At 39.5% G+C, this 17,798-nt stretch overlaps 1 protein-coding gene across 4 annotated transcripts in view; it reads right to left on the bottom strand.

The window, feature by feature from the left end:
* Window positions 1–13,151, bottom strand: part of LOC110530849 (protein argonaute-3) — a 45,280-nt gene extending 32,129 nt beyond the window's left edge. For all 4 annotated transcript variants that reach the window (XR_016493689.1, XR_016493688.1, XM_036971833.2 and 1 more), the window contains exon 1: window positions 12,538–13,151. Coding sequence is in view for 2 of the 4 variants with exons in the window: in XM_036971833.2 (XP_036827728.1) it covers window positions 12,538–12,556 (19 nt within the window). In the remaining 2 variants the exon portion in view is untranslated. The remainder of the gene's footprint in view (window positions 1–12,537) is intronic.
* Window positions 13,152–17,798: the final 4,647 nt, after the last annotated feature.

Genomic DNA, 17,798 nt, shown 5'->3' with positions numbered 1-17,798 from the left:
GGATGCTTTGCTGCAGGAGGGACTGGTGCACTTCTCAAAATACATGGCATCACGAGAAAGGACAATTATGTGGATATATTGAAGCAACATCTCAAGACATGAGTCAGGAAGTTAAAGCTTGGTGGCAAATGGTTCTGGATGGACAATGACCCTAAGCATACTTCTAAAGTTGTGGCAAAATGGCTTAAGGACAACAAAGTCAAGGTATTGGAGTGGCCATCACAAAGCCCTGACCTCAATCCTATAGAACATGTGTGGGCAGGACTGAAAAAGTGTGTGCCAACAAGGAGGCCTTCAAACCTGACTCAGTTATCTTAGCTCTGTCAGGAGGAATGGGCCACAATTCACCCAATTTATTGTGGGAAGGTTGTGGAAGGCTACCAGCAACATTTGACCCAAGTGAAACAATTTAAAGGCAATGCTACCAAATACTAATTGAGTGTATGTAAACTTCTGACCTACTGGGAATGTGATGAAAGAAATAAAAGCTGAAATAAGTCACTCTTACTATTATTCTGACATTTCACATTCTTAAAATAAAGTGGTGATCCTAACTGACCTAAGACAGGGAATGTTTACTAGGATTAAAATGTCAGCAATTGTGAAAAACTGAGTTTAAATGTATTTGGCTAAGGTGTATGTATTCTTCCGACTTCAACTGTATATGGGTAAAAGTCTTCCTCCTCATATAAGACTTTATTTTTGGATCTTGCTGATAAGCTTACTGAGCTGCAAAACAAGAATACAAAATGCATGGCTTATAATAGCTGGAGACTTTAACGAAACACCTGATACTCTTTAGATAGATTTCCACCTAGAATAGCTCAAAGATCTCAGAATAGTGACGTCTCATTTTGCTGTAAACTGACAGTGATCAATACATGGCGCTTCTTTAATACTAACTTAAATAATACACCTGGTGTAATAGGTCAATGACGAATCAGATCCAGAATTTATCTGTTTTTCATTTCTCCCCCACTTTTACAGTGTGTACAAGAAGTAAATCATAAACATGCTCCTTTGACTGATCATAAAATGATATTATTAGAATGTTCTGAAAAATCCAGTGGCACTCGAGGATACTGGAAATGTAACAATTCACTTCTAAATGATCCAGTCTTTAACAAGAGCATACATAACTTGACCATAGACTTGTTTAACTCAAATGATTTAGAACCAAAGCATGGAAGTAACTGGGAAATATTTAAATTCAAGATAAGATCTAAATCACCATTACATGCAGTAAGGAACTAAAGAAGCAAAAATGTTTTCAAAATGAGCTTGTGAATAAATGTAATGTTCTCTTAGAAAAGGATACCCTTTCAACAGAAGAAGAAACGGATTTGAATACATCTCGATTAGAACTAGATCAAATGTACATTTATTTAGCTAAAGGAGCCTTTATTAGATCTAGAGCAAAATGGGTTGAGGAGGGTGAGGAAAAAAACAAGCTATTTTTTCTCTGAAAAAAAAGGAACTGTAAAGAGAATCTCTTTCTGCCTTGATTTTTATTTTACCTTTATTTAACTAGGCAAGTCAGTTAAGAACAAATTCTTATTTCCAATGACGGCCTAGGAAGAGTGGGTTAACTGCCTTGTTCAGGGGCAGAACGACAAATCTTTACCTTGTCAGCTCAACCTTTCGGTTACAAGTCCAAGACTCTAACCACTAGGCTACCCCTCCCCCCCCCCCCCCCCCCCTTAAATATTGGCAATACCTTGTGTAAAGACCCAAAGATAATCTCTAACTTTGTGTATTCTTTCTGTGAAAATCTGTAGAAGTCAAATTTGAATGGGATTGAATGTGAACATTTTATAAAACATGTCCATGGTCATGTTCCAATGATTTCTGATGAGTTCAAGTCCATATGTGAAGAGGAGTTTTCGATTGTAGAGATTTAGAGATGTTCTTAAATCTATGAAGGGCACCTGGAACAGATGGTCTTTCTGTGGAATTTTATTTACACTTTTGGGAACATTTAGAGGGAGAGATGATTACTACCATAAAACAAGGGGTTATTTCCTTAATACCAAATCCTGATAAAGATCCTTTTCATAGGTAATTGGAGACCCATTACATTATTAAATACAGATTAGAAATGGATAACTTTAGAATATGCTAATAGACTTAAATGGGCCTAAACCACCTTATTAATGAAACCCAAACTGGTTTCATGAAAGGTCGCCACATCAGCTGTAACATTAGGTTAGTTTTAGACTTGATTGATTACAGTTGACCCAGAGGCTATTATTTTATTCCTCAACTATTTGATACAATTGAACACAAATTCCTAATACATTCGTTGTACACATGGTTTCGGGACTAACTTTGTCTCTGTTATCAATGTTTTATAAAGATATTAATAGTTCCATTATGATTAATCGTAACACATCTAAAATATTTAATATTCACCATAGTGTACGCCAGGGTTGCCCTATTTCAGCACTTATAGTAATTCTACAACTAAAATAAATATCTAACATTTTAAACAACCCTGAATTAAAAGGTATTTCATAATTTGAAAAATAACTAATATAAAATTAGCAGATGATACAGCTCTGTTTCTAAAAGACAAGGATCAAGTTGCTATTGCACTTAATATAATGAAATCATCCTCTTCTGCTTCTGATCTGGATCTTAAATCATGCGAAATATTGTCCCTGCATGACTCAAATTACCAATCTGTTGAGAATATTGCAGTGAAAGACAATGTGAAATATTTAGGGGTGTACATGGTGAAACACCATATTGTCCGTCAACATCTCAATTTCGCTCAGAGATTAAAGTAAACAAAATCCACCTTTAATAACTGGCTCCAACGTATTATTGGAATGGTTTTATTGTCCAAAGCAGAAGGTCTGTCACGTTTTGTCTACCCTGCTATCCCTATTTGTAGCTGATCAAACCAGCAAGGATATCAACAACAAAAAACTTTCCTAGACTTTATATAGAAAAATAAAACGCAAACTTAAGAAGTCTGTAATATCAAACCAAAGAGCTGATGGTGGGCTTGAAGTACTAGATTTCATTGACGTCAACAATATCTTTAAAGTAAACTGGATAAAAATATGTATACTTAGATCGGAATCTATATGGTACTTCATTCCCTGTCATATTTTTATGAAATTGGGTGGTCTTTGTGGAAGTGCAATTATTCTCCAGCAAAATTACCCATCAAACTGTCCAAATTTCATGAACAAGCCCTTTTAGCCTGGAAACTGTTATGTCCACAACTTCTACCCACACAAGCCACTTCTGTGGAACATCTATTTGATAAAGAAGGAAATATACTCTTATAGAAAGTTCTTAGAAACATAACTTCCCAACACATTATAAATAATTTAATTCTATATGCAAAGCAATATCTTCAGGACTTAATTAATGAAATCTAATTTGTGTTTTGCCAAACATGTCATGATAGATGCACAACTTATGTTACAAGGTTTCCCCCTGCTGGATAAGAAATGTAATACATTCATAAGATAACTTTTTCACTCCAAGAACAAGATCTCCTAGAGGGAAAATATTCTGGTACGCACATATTACTGAAATTGAATGGAAGAAAGCTTGGGTGCTTCCCCACCCATTTTGTATGTCAAATAAAGTTTTTTTTAAATCACTTTAAAATTCTGCACAAAATATATCCTTGCAATAACTTCATGGATTTAGAGGACATTTTCTGTGATAATGGAGAAACTATCATACACATTCTGTGTGTGTGACTCTGTGAAGATATTTTGGAGCAAGTATTTACAATTTTTATTTAATCAATAAGACCCATGTATTTACAATGAAAGATGTAAAATGTTATTATTCAAATGAAAACAAAACCACTGAATTAGTCTATTAGTTATAATTTCTTCATTCTCGCTGGTAAATTGTATATACACAAAAACAAATATTTGAAATCTGTCCCTAAATGCAATATATTTTCACTTGAAATCCAATATTTAATAAAATCTCTAGAATTAGTCAATAACAAAAAAACACTATTCTTACAACTCTATCATAAGTTTATACAACTATAACCCCTGGCTTCTTTCATATTTTTTTGTCATTTTCTTTAAGAACTTTAACTTTTAAAATCAATCTTTCATTTTTTCACTTTTAATGCTATTTTATGTTTATTCAGAAAAAATACACATGCAGCAGCATACCACCCTGCATACCACTGCTGGCTTGCTTCTGAAGCTAAGCAGGGTTGGTCCTGGTCAGTTCCTGGATGGGAGACCAGATGCTGCTGGAAGTGGTGTTGGAGGGCCAGTAGGAGGCACTCTTTCCTCTGGTCTAAAAACAATATCCCAATGCCCCAGAGCAGTGATTGGGGACACTGTCTTTCAGATGGGATGTTAAACGGGTGTCCTGACTCTGGAGGTAATTAAAGATCCCATGGCACTTATTGTAAGACTAGGGTTGTTAACCCTGGTGTCCTGGCTAAATTCCTGATCTGGCCCTCAAACCATCATGGTCACCTAATAAGCCCCAGTTTACAATTGGCTCATTCATCCCCCTCCCCTGTAACTATTCCCCAGGTCGTTGCTGCAAATGAGAACGTGTTCTCAGTCAACTTACCTGGTAAAATAACAGCTAAAAAAATAAATAACCATGTAGTGATGTAATTTGAAATGTTATATGTAGAAAATGCTGACGAGGAAAAATGGACAAAAACAAACAGCGATCTCATCAAGGGTCTAGCTTAGCTTACCTGTGGAAAGGAAAATGGTGTGTTGGAAAATGAAGTGTCAGCCAGGAACAGAAATAGCCTATGCGCTCAAACCTTAACTTATACACCGACTGCACAACAACCAAGTGGGCAGCAATGGAGGTGTGGATGGCTAACTGCCTCTTCTTTCTCCTTCCCTTTATAGTTAGGGCTCTGTTGGTTTACACATACAAAACAAACACCATGTGAAAGCTGTAGGCTTTCATCATAGTGAGTCTGCCAGTTGTTTTCAGCCAGGTACAGGCACTCGGCAGCTTTGACGAAGATGTACTGTGAAGGAGCCTACCGTTAATCCTTTAGCTCCAAGGACATTACAATGCCTTCAGAAAGTATTCATACCCCTTGACTTATTCCACTTTGTGTTACTGCTTGAATTCAAATTAGATTTGATATATTTGTTTCCTCGCCCATCTACACACAATACACTATAATGACAAGTGAAAACGTGGTGTTTTTAGAAATGTGTTCAAATTTATTGAAAATGAAATACAGAAATATCACATTTTCTTAAGTATTCAAACTCGAGTCAATCAATACATGTTAGAATCACGATTACAGCTGTGAGTCTTTCTGGGTAAGTCTAAGAGCTTTGCACACCTGGATTGTGTAATATTTGCAAATAATTATTTTAAAAAAGTCTTCAAGCTCTGTCAAGCTGATTGTTGATCAATGCTAGAGAACCATTTAAGTCTTACCATAGATTTTCAAGAAGATTTAAGCCAAAACTAAACTAACTAGGTCACTCAGGAACATTCAATGTCATCTTGGTAAGCAACTCCAGTGTATATTTGGCTTTGTGTTTTAGGTTATTGTCCTGCTGAAAATGTGAATGTCTCCCAGTGTCTGTTGGAAAGCAAACAACCAGGTTTTCCTCTAGAATTTTGCCGATACCTAGCTCTATTCTGTTTTTGTATCCTAAAACACTCCCTGGTCCTTGCCGATGACAAGCATACCCATAACATGATGCAGCCACCACCATGCTTGAAAATATGAAGAGTGGTACTCAGTGATGTGTTGGATTTGCAGTTTTACTTTAGTGCTCTATTGCAAACAGGTTGCATATTTTGGAATATAATTTGTGTACAGGCTTCCTTTTCAAACTGTCATTTAGGTTAGTATTGTGGAATAACTACAATGTTGTTGATCCATCCTCAGTTCTCCCCTCATAGCCATTAAACTCCTATTCCTGTTTTAAAGTCACCATTTGGCCTCATGTTGAAATCCCTGAGCGGTTTCTGTCCTTTCTGGCAACTGAGTTAAGAAGGACACCTGTATCTTTGTAGTGACTGGGTGTAATGCTGCAACATCCAAAAGCATACTTAATTACTTCACCATTCTCAAAGGGATAGTCAACATATGCTTTAAAAAATATTGACCCATCTACCAGGGTGCCCTTCTTTGCGAGGCATTGGAAATCCTCCCTGGTCTTTGTGGTTGAATCTGTTTGAAATTCACTGCTCGAATGTTTACTCCTAAACTTATTTAGGCTTTCCATAATAAAGTGGTTGAATATTTATTGACGCAAGACATTTTAGCTTTTACATTTTTGCATTTGTAAAAAATATCTACAAACAGAATTCCGTTTTGATATTATTGTATTGTGCATAGGCCAGTGACAACATTTTTATTTAATATATTTAAATTCGGGCTGAAACAACAAAATGTGGGGGGAAAAAAATAAAGGGTTGTGAATACTTTGGTAGACTGGCTCCGGCAACCAAAACAGCCAAATATTCCATCCACATCTGGATTGATTCTCAATTGCAAAACAATTCTAGAAACATAAAGCCCTTTCATACCACATCAAAATAATTTAACAAATTTTTAACCAGCTTTACCACAGTTGCAGCCAACAGTATTTTTCAGTGACACCTTCTGGCGGCCACAGGTGTTCGGCGCATGCTAGATAGCTAATTAGCACCGGTGGTCCCTCGGTCTTCCGTACACCCTTGCTGTAACATGAAGATATGGCCCTGTGGGAACACTAACCCTAGAAAGGTGTATATCAAGTTAACCTTCATGCCATTTTAGTCTTGCTGATATAAAACGCCCTTATGCACCCAAAACCCTACCACAAGCAATGCGTGTTTATGTTCAGACCGAGCGTCGGACCTTTTAACAAAACTCCCTTGTACAGAAGACGCCTTTGTCCAATGTGTAAAGTAATGGAACGGAGAGTCATGATCAAGAGCTATCGGCAGCTGTATCCTACCTTTGGCTCCTCTCTCGAGCCACATTAACACACGTGTCATTTGGTGTGTGCAAAATGTATAATTTTTTCCCCTAAACACAGTGTCCTTTGGAGGAAGTAGGCAATTTTATTAATCTATGCATAATTTATCTACCACGCCTCATTTAAGACACCAAATACAGATTAAAGCAGAACTATGCAGAAATTGCTCTACCATTTCGTGGTTGCTAAAATTCTAATAGCCTAATTCAGTTGTTACAAGACAAGCAATTATAGTGTAGAGTAATACATTTGTGAAATCTATTTTCCATATCCAAAAATACTGTATTTTCAGCTGTTTGAAGGTGTAAATAAAAAGACGTAAAAAAGACCGGGGAGTATAAAAATAGCGCACATAGAACAGATCTACCGCTTCTTAGACTTGCTTTCGATGAGAACGACAGCGCTATAACTCACATTTCTATGTGAATTTGGTCAGGTCGCCCAAAACGTTGCAGCTTTAAGATTTGATGTTAAACTGACAGAATAAGGTGGACCTTATTAACCTAATGACATGGCCTCTTGATTCCCATAGTCTCGTAAGCAGTCATCCTGTTCGTCAGAAAACATGTCGATCCACCAGACTGTGTCGAATGAGTGCTAAGAAAGCAGACAGCACAAATCATGTCCATCTCCAATCATGGTTGGTTTCAATGTTAACAGCTCAAAAGTACACCAACAACCATTACTCTCAAAGCAGCTGCCCATTGGTTATAGTTAACTGACTTTGTGGCTGATCTGATTATTGAGCGAGGCTACAGTGAGCACCACTCAATAACTTCCGACACCAGATGGTGTGGAAGGCAGGCAGGCAACCTCCAAACACACACACACAGCCAGCCAGTCTCTCACGGGCTCCAGATGAGGCACACCTGATGGGCCTTCCACCTGCCTATGACAGACATCTGCAAAACGTTTACCAACTGGCTAAGCTAACATAGCAGGCATAAAAGAAACCCTGAAACTATACTTAACAAAAATATAAAAACATAATTAAATAATTTACTGAGTTACAGTTCATATAAGGAAATCAGCCAATTTAAATAAATTCCTGGATTTTACATGGCTGGGCAAGGGTGCAGCCATGGGTGGTCCTTGGAGGGCATGTTCAGTGTACTGGTCTTGACGAGAAGATAAAAAAAATATTTAAATAGCTGTCTTAGGAGGTTTTCTACTATACTGTTCAACCAATCGAGTAAATGTGGAGAAGGAGTTAAGATGGAGTGTCGTCTTGTTTATGTCCAAAAGCGGAAGTCACGTCACAGGCTCTTCCATTTCCCCTGAAAACTCAAACATCCGGTTGATGCAATAGGGTCCAGCTGCAACATCATCTCTCAGAGCAGTCATCCCTCAGGTCTCTATGCTGCTACCTACTGATATGTCATCTCTTAGCACAGTGCATCTCTCAGGAAAAGTAGGGGTGTGAAAGGAACCATATAAGGAGAAGTGGGGTTTTTCAAGGAGTCTTATAACTAGAAGCGCTGGAATTCCATAACTACTAGAACCGCCATGACTTGATATTTCAATTATTATGATTTAAAATACTGATTAATAAAATAGTCGAATGTATGAATTTTTTTAAATAAAAAAGGTAGCTAACGTTAGCTAGCATTTTCATTTATGAAAAAACTAAGTTACCTACCGGTAGCCATGGATGTAACATTCAAAGACACAGCTCACAGCTCAGTGAATACATATTTTTTTTAATTACTGAAATATCATACTGTCATTTCTGCAGACTAACGTCCGATAACCCAAATAACGTTGAGTGGCAACTTTTGAAACGCCCACTTCTCCTTATATAGAGGGCTTGCAGTTGATGTACGGCGGCTCCTGACGGCCATGTAGGAAGAGCAGCGCATTAATTATCACCCGAGTGACTATCGCAAACTGCATGATAACAGAACCTAAAACTAGTTGATTCGTCAACCGTGATTCATTTGATTATGTACTACTGTAGGTTCAGCAGCTAACCTTTATCAAGACACCCATGTCGACTGGATTCCCACTGTGAAGATGTGCAGTGCTGCAGCAGCATTAGTTTATACTACTTGGTCCTTTTCCAGATATGAAAGGAGACGTCCCTACAATTATACGAGATGGTTGTTATATGCCGCACTTTGGTCAAATCTGAGCGAGTCGGTTGTGCCATTTGAGTAGAGCACCTTTACCTTGTCGTCAGGACAAAAGTGCCCCCTTAAACCATATGAATATCTAAAATCTAAATTTGGAACATGTGAAAGACTATTGTAAACATACTGTACTTTAATTATAGCGAATATTATTGTATGGGTGAAAGAAAATCATTGTCATCTCTGCTTTGCCTAGCCCCATAAAAACACATTTAGCATTGACAATGTAATTGTTGTAGTTATCACAGTGGCACCTCTAGGTGCCACTCAGATTTTCTTGGAGAAAAGTCTCTGGCATTGAACTTGGCAGTAGTAATTGTGTGTATGTTTTAATCTAAGGATCTTATCTCCAGCTTTCAGACATTTCACCACCTAGATTACAAGGGTTGGATTTTTTTAAACCAAAAATGTAATATCAGTACACGGCCTGTACAAAATCTAGTATAATGATTAGCCACATATACATTGTCTACTGGTATCGTTTTAAAATGTAAAACAAATAGCTGAACAATATGTAAACAGTGTGTGAGTTAAGCTATTTTCTGCTTCAGATGGACAATGTCATGGGGTGGATTGCAAACGCCCATGAGGCTTAAAGGCACTACATGGTCAATCCGACATCTGCATTGGCCATGCAGCATTTACGCTGATATGGCCTCTGCAGAAGTCGGGGCATTCATAATTATTGTGGTACGTGGAGCAGAGCTGTTGTGAAGGAAGTTGTCAAGGAAGTGAGTGTGTTTATACAGGACCTCCCGCCCGCCCTCACCTACCAATCATGTCAATGCAGAGTTATACGGAGCCCTCCACATTGTTACAAAATTTGAGAGGTGCACGGCGATGCGGTACGGAGCTCAAGTTGGCCTCTGCGTACCTCCGGAGGCTACACATTGTGTCATATCATCCAAAAGGTCATGCATAAATTTGCTTTAATGCCATCATACTGTAGGCCAGTGGTTCCCAACTCTGGTCCCCGAGTACCCCACAACAGTACAGTTTTACTGTAGCAGCAAACACACTTGATTCAACTAATCATCAGGCCCTCAATGAGTTGGATCAGTATGTTGTCAGGGGCTACAGAAAAAGTGCTTGCTATTGGGGGTACTCAAGGACTAGAGTTGGGAACCACTGCTGTAGGCCTTTGGCTGCATTGGCATTGCATGCAATTAAAAAAATGGGTTCACAATCAAATAAAACTAATTGGAGAATGTATGACTAAACAGAAAGGTGATGTTAATTTGAGAATACAACACAAGAACAGACAAATTAGAGAGATTCCCTTCCCCTCTTTATTGCTGGATTGCGATCTGTGATTAAATCAACATAAGCGCTAGTTCATCCTGAATAATAGTTAAGTTAACAATTAAAACAAGTTTAAAAACACTTCACTTCAAAGAATCAACACTTTCATATAATTTCAAAGTGTAAAAGTAAGCTAATCCATATGTAAACGTGTAGACATTTTAGCAACAAGTAGGCTACCATTACTAAAACAATTTTGGGGGTGGAAATGTCAATACCAACCTCGCGCCACCGATCCCTGACTACTGGGTGTGCAGAGTTCTGCTTGAATAAGGTGCATTAGTGCTGGGCTGGAATAGAAGCCTGCACACCCAGCAAGGTTGGCCTGCTCCAGTTGTAATAGGTTTATACATTGTGTGGCTTTTAAACTATTTTTGTTGACAAAATTTGCTAACATATATCCATGGTATCTCTTGTGAGCTCTTCATCTGCAGACAAGGGTTTGACAGCTCTCTGTATCTGAAGACAGTAAACACAAAAGAAACAGGCTGCATTATACTAAAGTTTTGACATCCCTGAAAAATCCGTCCTCAGTTTCTCCTCACTAGGGACTGGAACTGGAGAAGTTTCATAGTGTACTCCCACAAAGTTATCTGCCATATCCAGAGTAGCCTACTCTCCCTTCTCAGACAACTGGAAGTGGTAGCTAATCCTGTCACCCTCTTCCATGGCTGTTAGTTAGCTATCTACAGTACCTAGCTACAAATGCATTTGGAATTACAACAAATACGTAAAGATAGCTAACTAACTAATATGACGTTCGTAAACTGGTGATATTTAATTCACGTAGCTAGCTACCTATACAGTATGTAAAGTTAGCTAGCTAGCGAACATTACGTAAGGAGCTCATTTAAGTTAGCCTGCACACTAAGTTTCTGTAGCAAGCTAGCTAGCTAATAATACATTGATCATTTTAAAAATATGTTTACTTACTTGAATAGGTTCTACCCCGACTCTGTTTTCTGGGTCCTTGAAAAACAAAATAACGGGCAATCTTTCCAATGTTCATGGTGGTTTCAAAACACAGCAAGCCATTTGGACAATTGGAGAACTTTCAACAGACTGACATGCTGACCACACCGCTCGCGTCGCATACATATTATTCAATAATTTCACCCACACTGCTTGCGCACTTCAATGAGTGCTTGCACTAAAATAGATATTGGTTTTATTTGTGACGCTTGACGTGCTGCCTCTTCCATCTCCTCATTGGTTTTTAGGAGCATATACCCACGTGTGACTTAAAGATGAATTGAGGTCCACACGCCAGTCCAGTTGGTAGTGGTAATGCACCTTAAAGTTGGTTGCCAACCACAATATAAAGTCCAAAGAAGAAGCATCTTGAAGGAGGTGAGATTACTAGAAACAAACTTGGTTTACCCTTTTATCTGCAAATTAATTGTTGTGGATTACATGTCGGAGTAGAGGACCTTGTGCATTTCAGGTAAAATAACAACCCAATGTTTGTATCCCAGGACAAATTAGCTAGCAAGAGCTAGCTAGCTAATTTGTCCTGGGATATAAACATTGGGTTGTTATTAGCAACAGCTAGCTAAATTGCCATAAATGTTTGCTTTTTGACTGGTCCCCAAATTAATATATTTGGTTCAGAATTTGTTTTGATATTTCAACCTGCTGTCCTGGTAGTGTTTGGTGTGCGTGGACAAAAACAACATGCGTGCAATGGCGAGCACGCTGTCTGGTCAGCATGCGAGTTTGGTCTTCCAACACGAAGCTTGGGGTTGCTAGGTGATTTGTGACGCAACTGCAAGCACTCTATGGTTCCGTTCGAATCCCCCACTTTTCCTGAGAGATTACATATCAGTAGGTGGCAGCATAGAGACCATGAGAGATGACTGCTCAGAGATTATGTCGCAGCTGGACCCCTCGGTTGAAGGGGACCCGGCAGAGGCTACCAACCAGCAAACAATCTTACCAACGACAGTATATCTGGTCACCCAAATTAGTTTTCTAACCCAGACAGTACAGTGAAAGGACTGAATGAGTTGATATTTAATTTAATCTGATTGGCATAGTAGGTTTGATCGTATGCTATATGCTATAAACTGGTAACGTTAGTCAGCCTACAAAACTTCAACACCAAATGTAACAATTTAATATGGCGTTCCACAGACGATGTAAGAATATACCTGAAGTTCCGATTTCCATTCATGAGGTCTCTGTCCGGATACTCCCCGGCTCCCAATGGTCAAATATCGGCGCAGCTCCTGTTCGCACGACGCTATTTAGTCAGCGCTGTAGCTCTAGTGTTGGAGATTTTCCACCCGAAGACTCTCAAGCCGACACCCCGGCTTCTGTTGCTGATGTGGACACGGGCCGCTTGCGGTGTCCACTTAACCAGAGGTCCTCCCAAATTTCCCCAGTTGTTGTCAACCCGCACAAGTTAAACGACGTATCCCATTATGATCGTTGGAGTATTAATTGTTTCCAGCAGACAAATCTATTTATTTTCAAAGACAAGTCTCTGAAAATATTTCACGGAGACTCAACAGACGGCGCCTATTCCTGAACGGCTTTAATGCTACCTGATGACGTTTTGCCTCGTCATCAGTTGCCAGGATAATAACAATTACTTGACATTTGTTCTTCGAACGATAAACGTGAACACTTTGCCGCTCTTTTGGTGTTGTTCTGCCGGCAAATTTGTGTTTCACACCCCGGTACGTTCTCGGTACTACCGCTGTGAAGCAGACAAGAATAATGAAGTACTTTCCGGGTCATGGTTTTTGGAATCCTTCAGAATAAGAGTCCTTTCTATACTTTGAAAATTAACAAATATATTTGTGTATTTATATATATTTTTTAACTAGGCAAGTCAGTTAAGAACAAATTATTATTTACAATGACGGCCTACCCTGGCCAAACCCTAACCCCGATCATGGCTGTTTGTGATACAGCCTGGAATTGAACCAGTGTCTGTAGTGATGCCCCTAGCACTGAGATGCAGTGTCTTAGACCGCTGCGCCACTCAGGAGCCCTTTCACAAATCAGACTGTTGAATAAACTTAATTGAATGTACTTTACCTGTTGTCTCCAGATTTTGTCTTTATGTAGAGGAGGTAATATGAGACGAAATATCCACAGGGAAGTGTTATTACAATGCGAGCGTTGCAAAATAAATGTAGAAATCTATATTATTCAGTTATTGCGCCAACGAGCGCCTGCGTTGCCAAGGGCTAAAATAGAAGTCAGTTCTATTTCTGACGCAGATCACACTGCAAGTCCTGCCTCTCCCATCTCCTCATTGGTTTACCCATGTGGGTGACTGAAGACAAACGAGATCAGTGACGGTAATGCACCTAATTTATGAAAGTTGCCAATCACAATATAAAGTCAAGAGAAGAAAAAACCTGGAAGGAGGGAGAGATGACTAGAAACGATTCAGTTGACCGTTTTATGTGTGGATTAATTGGTGGAGTAGAAAACCCTGTGCATTTCAGGTAAAATAACAACTCAATGTTTATATCCCAGGACAAATTAGTTAACAACAGCAAGCTAGCTAACAAAATTTCCATAAATGTTGAATGCTTTTCGACCTGTTCCCAAATTAATATATTTGGTTCAGTGTCGTGATCGCATTTGGGGTGGGGGGACGAAATACATTTATGCACGATGGCGCATGCGCGCAGCCAGTTTGGGTTCCTTGTTAGCTTGATTTTCAGTAAACTAGTATGTACATTGTGTGTATTTCCTTTATTAATTTTTTTCAATACTGGTGCAATTCGCATGTGACATACACTAGCACAATATCGCAGAGCCTAACCGAACAACAGCTGATTGCGAGGAAACATCACAGATAGAACATAAGACATATTTCAGTGGATGTATAAATGTGAAGCATCTGATTAGTGTTTCCACTCACTACTAATATGGTAGTCAGAGGAAGCCCACTGGCCAGCAGTGGGAGAAGATGGAACGAGATGGATTTTGGCCAACATTGCAAATTTGAAACATTTGATCTCAATAGTTCTGTTCCCAAAACTAGAATATGTAATGAACAGAGTGGACTAAGTTTTGTAGACTTTACCCTTTGCTAAAGTTTTTAAAAAGTGCGTTATTTAGTAGGAGTGCAAAGACAAATTGAGTTAAAGCACTCGCGCACTTCATTGAGTAGGCGTTTCCTAACGGAAATATGCAGATGATGCTACAACACGCCAATAGGATCACGCTAGCTCGTGCTTGGCTCTGCCCATCTCCTTGCTTGTTCTGCCCACTATGACTAATTTGTTTCATTAGACCACAGCCAGTCGTTTCCATCTCTTTTGTTTAGATATAACAAATATTTGGAAACGTGCTTCGTTCGACTACCTTCGTTTGGCTATGTTGACATATTGTGCATCATGTGCAATACGTGAAAGAGATTGAAAATACAAAACAGAATTTACCGGTGCCGTAAAAGTTGGGTAAACAACCATTTCCTGTGGATTCCCTATCTCCACCTCCTACCAACCAAAAGGTACAACCGGTAAAGAAATTGTAAATATAATTTTATTCAACATTCTGGCATCTTCTTCTTTAAGGTTTTATTGGTGACTACATCCAAAAAGGTGTATTGCCGCCACCTACTGGTTGGGGTAAAAACTGAGATACTTTAACAAAAAAAGAACAAGATACAAATTAAACACTCATATTATTCGCACGTGTGCGCCATCGTGCGCAAATTGATTTTGTCTCCCCACACCAAACGCGATCACGAAACACAGGTTGCAATATCAAAACAAACTCTGAACCAATTATATTAATTTGGGAACATGTCGAAAAGCATTAAACATTTATGGCAATTTAGCTGGCTAGCTTGCAGTTGCTAGCAAATTTTTCCTATTTAGCTAGCTAGCTTGCTGTTGCTATTTAATTTGTCCTGGGATATAAACATTGAGTTGTTATTTTACTTGAAATGCACATTGTCCTCTACTCCAACAATTAATCCACACAGAAAACGGTCAACAGAATCGTTTCTAGTCAACTCTCCTCCCAGGCTTCTTTTTCTTCTTTGGACTTTATATTGCGATTGGCAACTAACTTTCATAATAAGGTGCATTACCACAACCGACCTCAGTTCATCTTTCAATCAACCAGATGTGTGTTCCTAAAAACCAATGAGAAGATTGCAAGTGGGTATATGCTTCTAAAAACCAATGAGAAGATGGGAGAGACAAGACTTGCAGTGCGTTCTGCGTAACCAATAAAATCAACTTCTATTTTAGCATCTGCTGCCATAGCTCAGATTTATCAATTGGGCATACCGCAAGCTTTTAATTTTAGAATCCTTTTACATTCAGCTTGTGTCATGTTAATTTAGCTTTTTGCGACCCGCGGAACCAATTTTGCAGAAGACCAAAACATGTAAAATCCTCAAAAATCGCTGCAAGAAGCCGCACCACACTGTCGACAGAGCTCTTATTATCGGATGTATTAGGTTACGAAATCATTATATATATTTTTTTATGTAATGTTAATATGTTAGAAAAAGACCCCACTGAACAATTCAGAACATAAAGAATGTATGGGTAAATCCATTTGAATTCAAATACTTTTTGACAGCACCCCTTTTGAGTTGAACGAAACCTTCCATACATATTTGCCCATTGCAGAAGTGCTCAGAAAGGGACTTTTTGGACCTGAATGGCAAACATTCAAGGGATAAAGGTGCTCAAAGTTGACCTATTTTGCATACCACGCCATTCTATGAGACATCCCACAAATTTCCCCCTAACTTCAGACGCCCTCTATAGTGGTTGGAGGACTAAATCACTTTGAGCTCAACATTTTAATGGACTGGAAATTAACAGTACATATTCAGATGGAGTTATCTTTCTAAAATGTATATAGTATGCCAAGTTATTTAGCTACATGAATTTCCCACAACAGTATGGAGAAAGTCAAAAGGAAGCAATGGAGTGAAGTGGACATGTTTCAAGCCATGGAGGAGTGCAGGGCAGGGATGGCTATCTGCCGGGCTGCCAAGGATAGTCATCTTTTGTTTTTAGGACATTACCACATGTATGTGAATTTCATCTGTTAATAACAGTTTTCTTTTCTTATCAACCAAGGTGCATGGTGTACCTCGGCAGACCCTGGCGGAAGGGCTGGGCGGCCGGGTGACCATGGTTGTTGCAGTGGACTGCAAACATTGCTTGCACCAGAGGATTACTATTATCTGGTGCAGTACTGTATCTACTGTGCCAGCTATTGGTTCAGCTTCACCAGACAGAGGCTGATGAAATACGCCGACAAACTATGCAAGTGTGTTTTATGTGTTTTATGCACATATGTTTTATGTGTTCATGTATGAAGAATGCTATGCTGACTGTTCTTAATGTATGTGAGGCCAAAATAAACATAATTCTGGGTGGACAATTTATATTCTATTCTAGGTTTCGGCACCCAAGGGAGACAATCACACCATTGGGGAAGAGGTGACGGGAAATGTTCAGGAGGAGGCCAGACACCCTGGACGGGGGGAGCTGAGCGTGCCACCCGTCTGACTATGGACACCTTCTTCACTTCTTATGAGAAGCAATTGGAGGAAAGCTGGTTGAGGGAGAAACCCAGAAAAATCTATAACTGCGTTGAGTCTGGGTTTTGTAGCGGCCAGAGCAGGCACAGGTGCCAGAGCAGATGCGAGGGCGCAAAACACGTGTACCCGCAGGGGGCCAAGGAGCATATCACAGTGCTTCAACACAGCTGGGGAGGACCTCCCCCTATTTATCATCTACCCCAAGTGTTTCCCCGGAGGCCACTACACACTGGGAGGGCCCCCCCCAAGCCTTGGGAGGGCCCCCCCAAGCCTTGGGAGGGCCCCCCCACCAAGCCTTGTATGGACGGTCAAACAGTGGCTACATCGACGGGGACCTGTTCAGGAAGTACTTTAAGCACTTTATCAAGCATGCTGTTGGGTTGTAATTTGAAATACTTGCTACACCATAAGTTAATGGTTATATGTTGGAGGAATGTATATGGTCGGGTCAATGGAGGATGGATATGAACCAGGGCTTAGAGAGTTACTAAGTAAGGGAAAAGGCAATCACATGGTCACTGATGAGGATGGATAGCTGTGGATTAGCGAGGAATGGGGGGCGAGGTTAGGTAAGTTCACATGAAGGGAGAAGGAACAGTTTATTACCCATATCACTTAACGTCCTGCCTAGCAACAAAGATGTAGTGTTTAGAGATAAGGAGGAGACTCCGCCTAAAAGGGGGAGGGGGCGTATAAACACTTTTGCTGATGGAAACATGTCTTTGTTTTATGCAGCTGTGTGACCCGGTGGGTGAATACACTTGGTTTGAGCTTTACTAGTCATCCGTGAGTTTTGCTCAGTTTATTTAGAACCTAAAAGGGTTCACCACAATTTACAGTCAAACTAGAGAGTCCAAAACAGTGAAACAGGAG

Source organism: Oncorhynchus mykiss, chromosome 30, assembly GCF_057628025.1.
Source record: "Oncorhynchus mykiss isolate SJ-2025 chromosome 30, ASM5762802v1, whole genome shotgun sequence".
NCBI lineage: Eukaryota > Metazoa > Chordata > Actinopteri > Salmoniformes > Salmonidae > Oncorhynchus > Oncorhynchus mykiss.
This window is presented reverse-complemented; position numbering and strand designations above follow the sequence as displayed.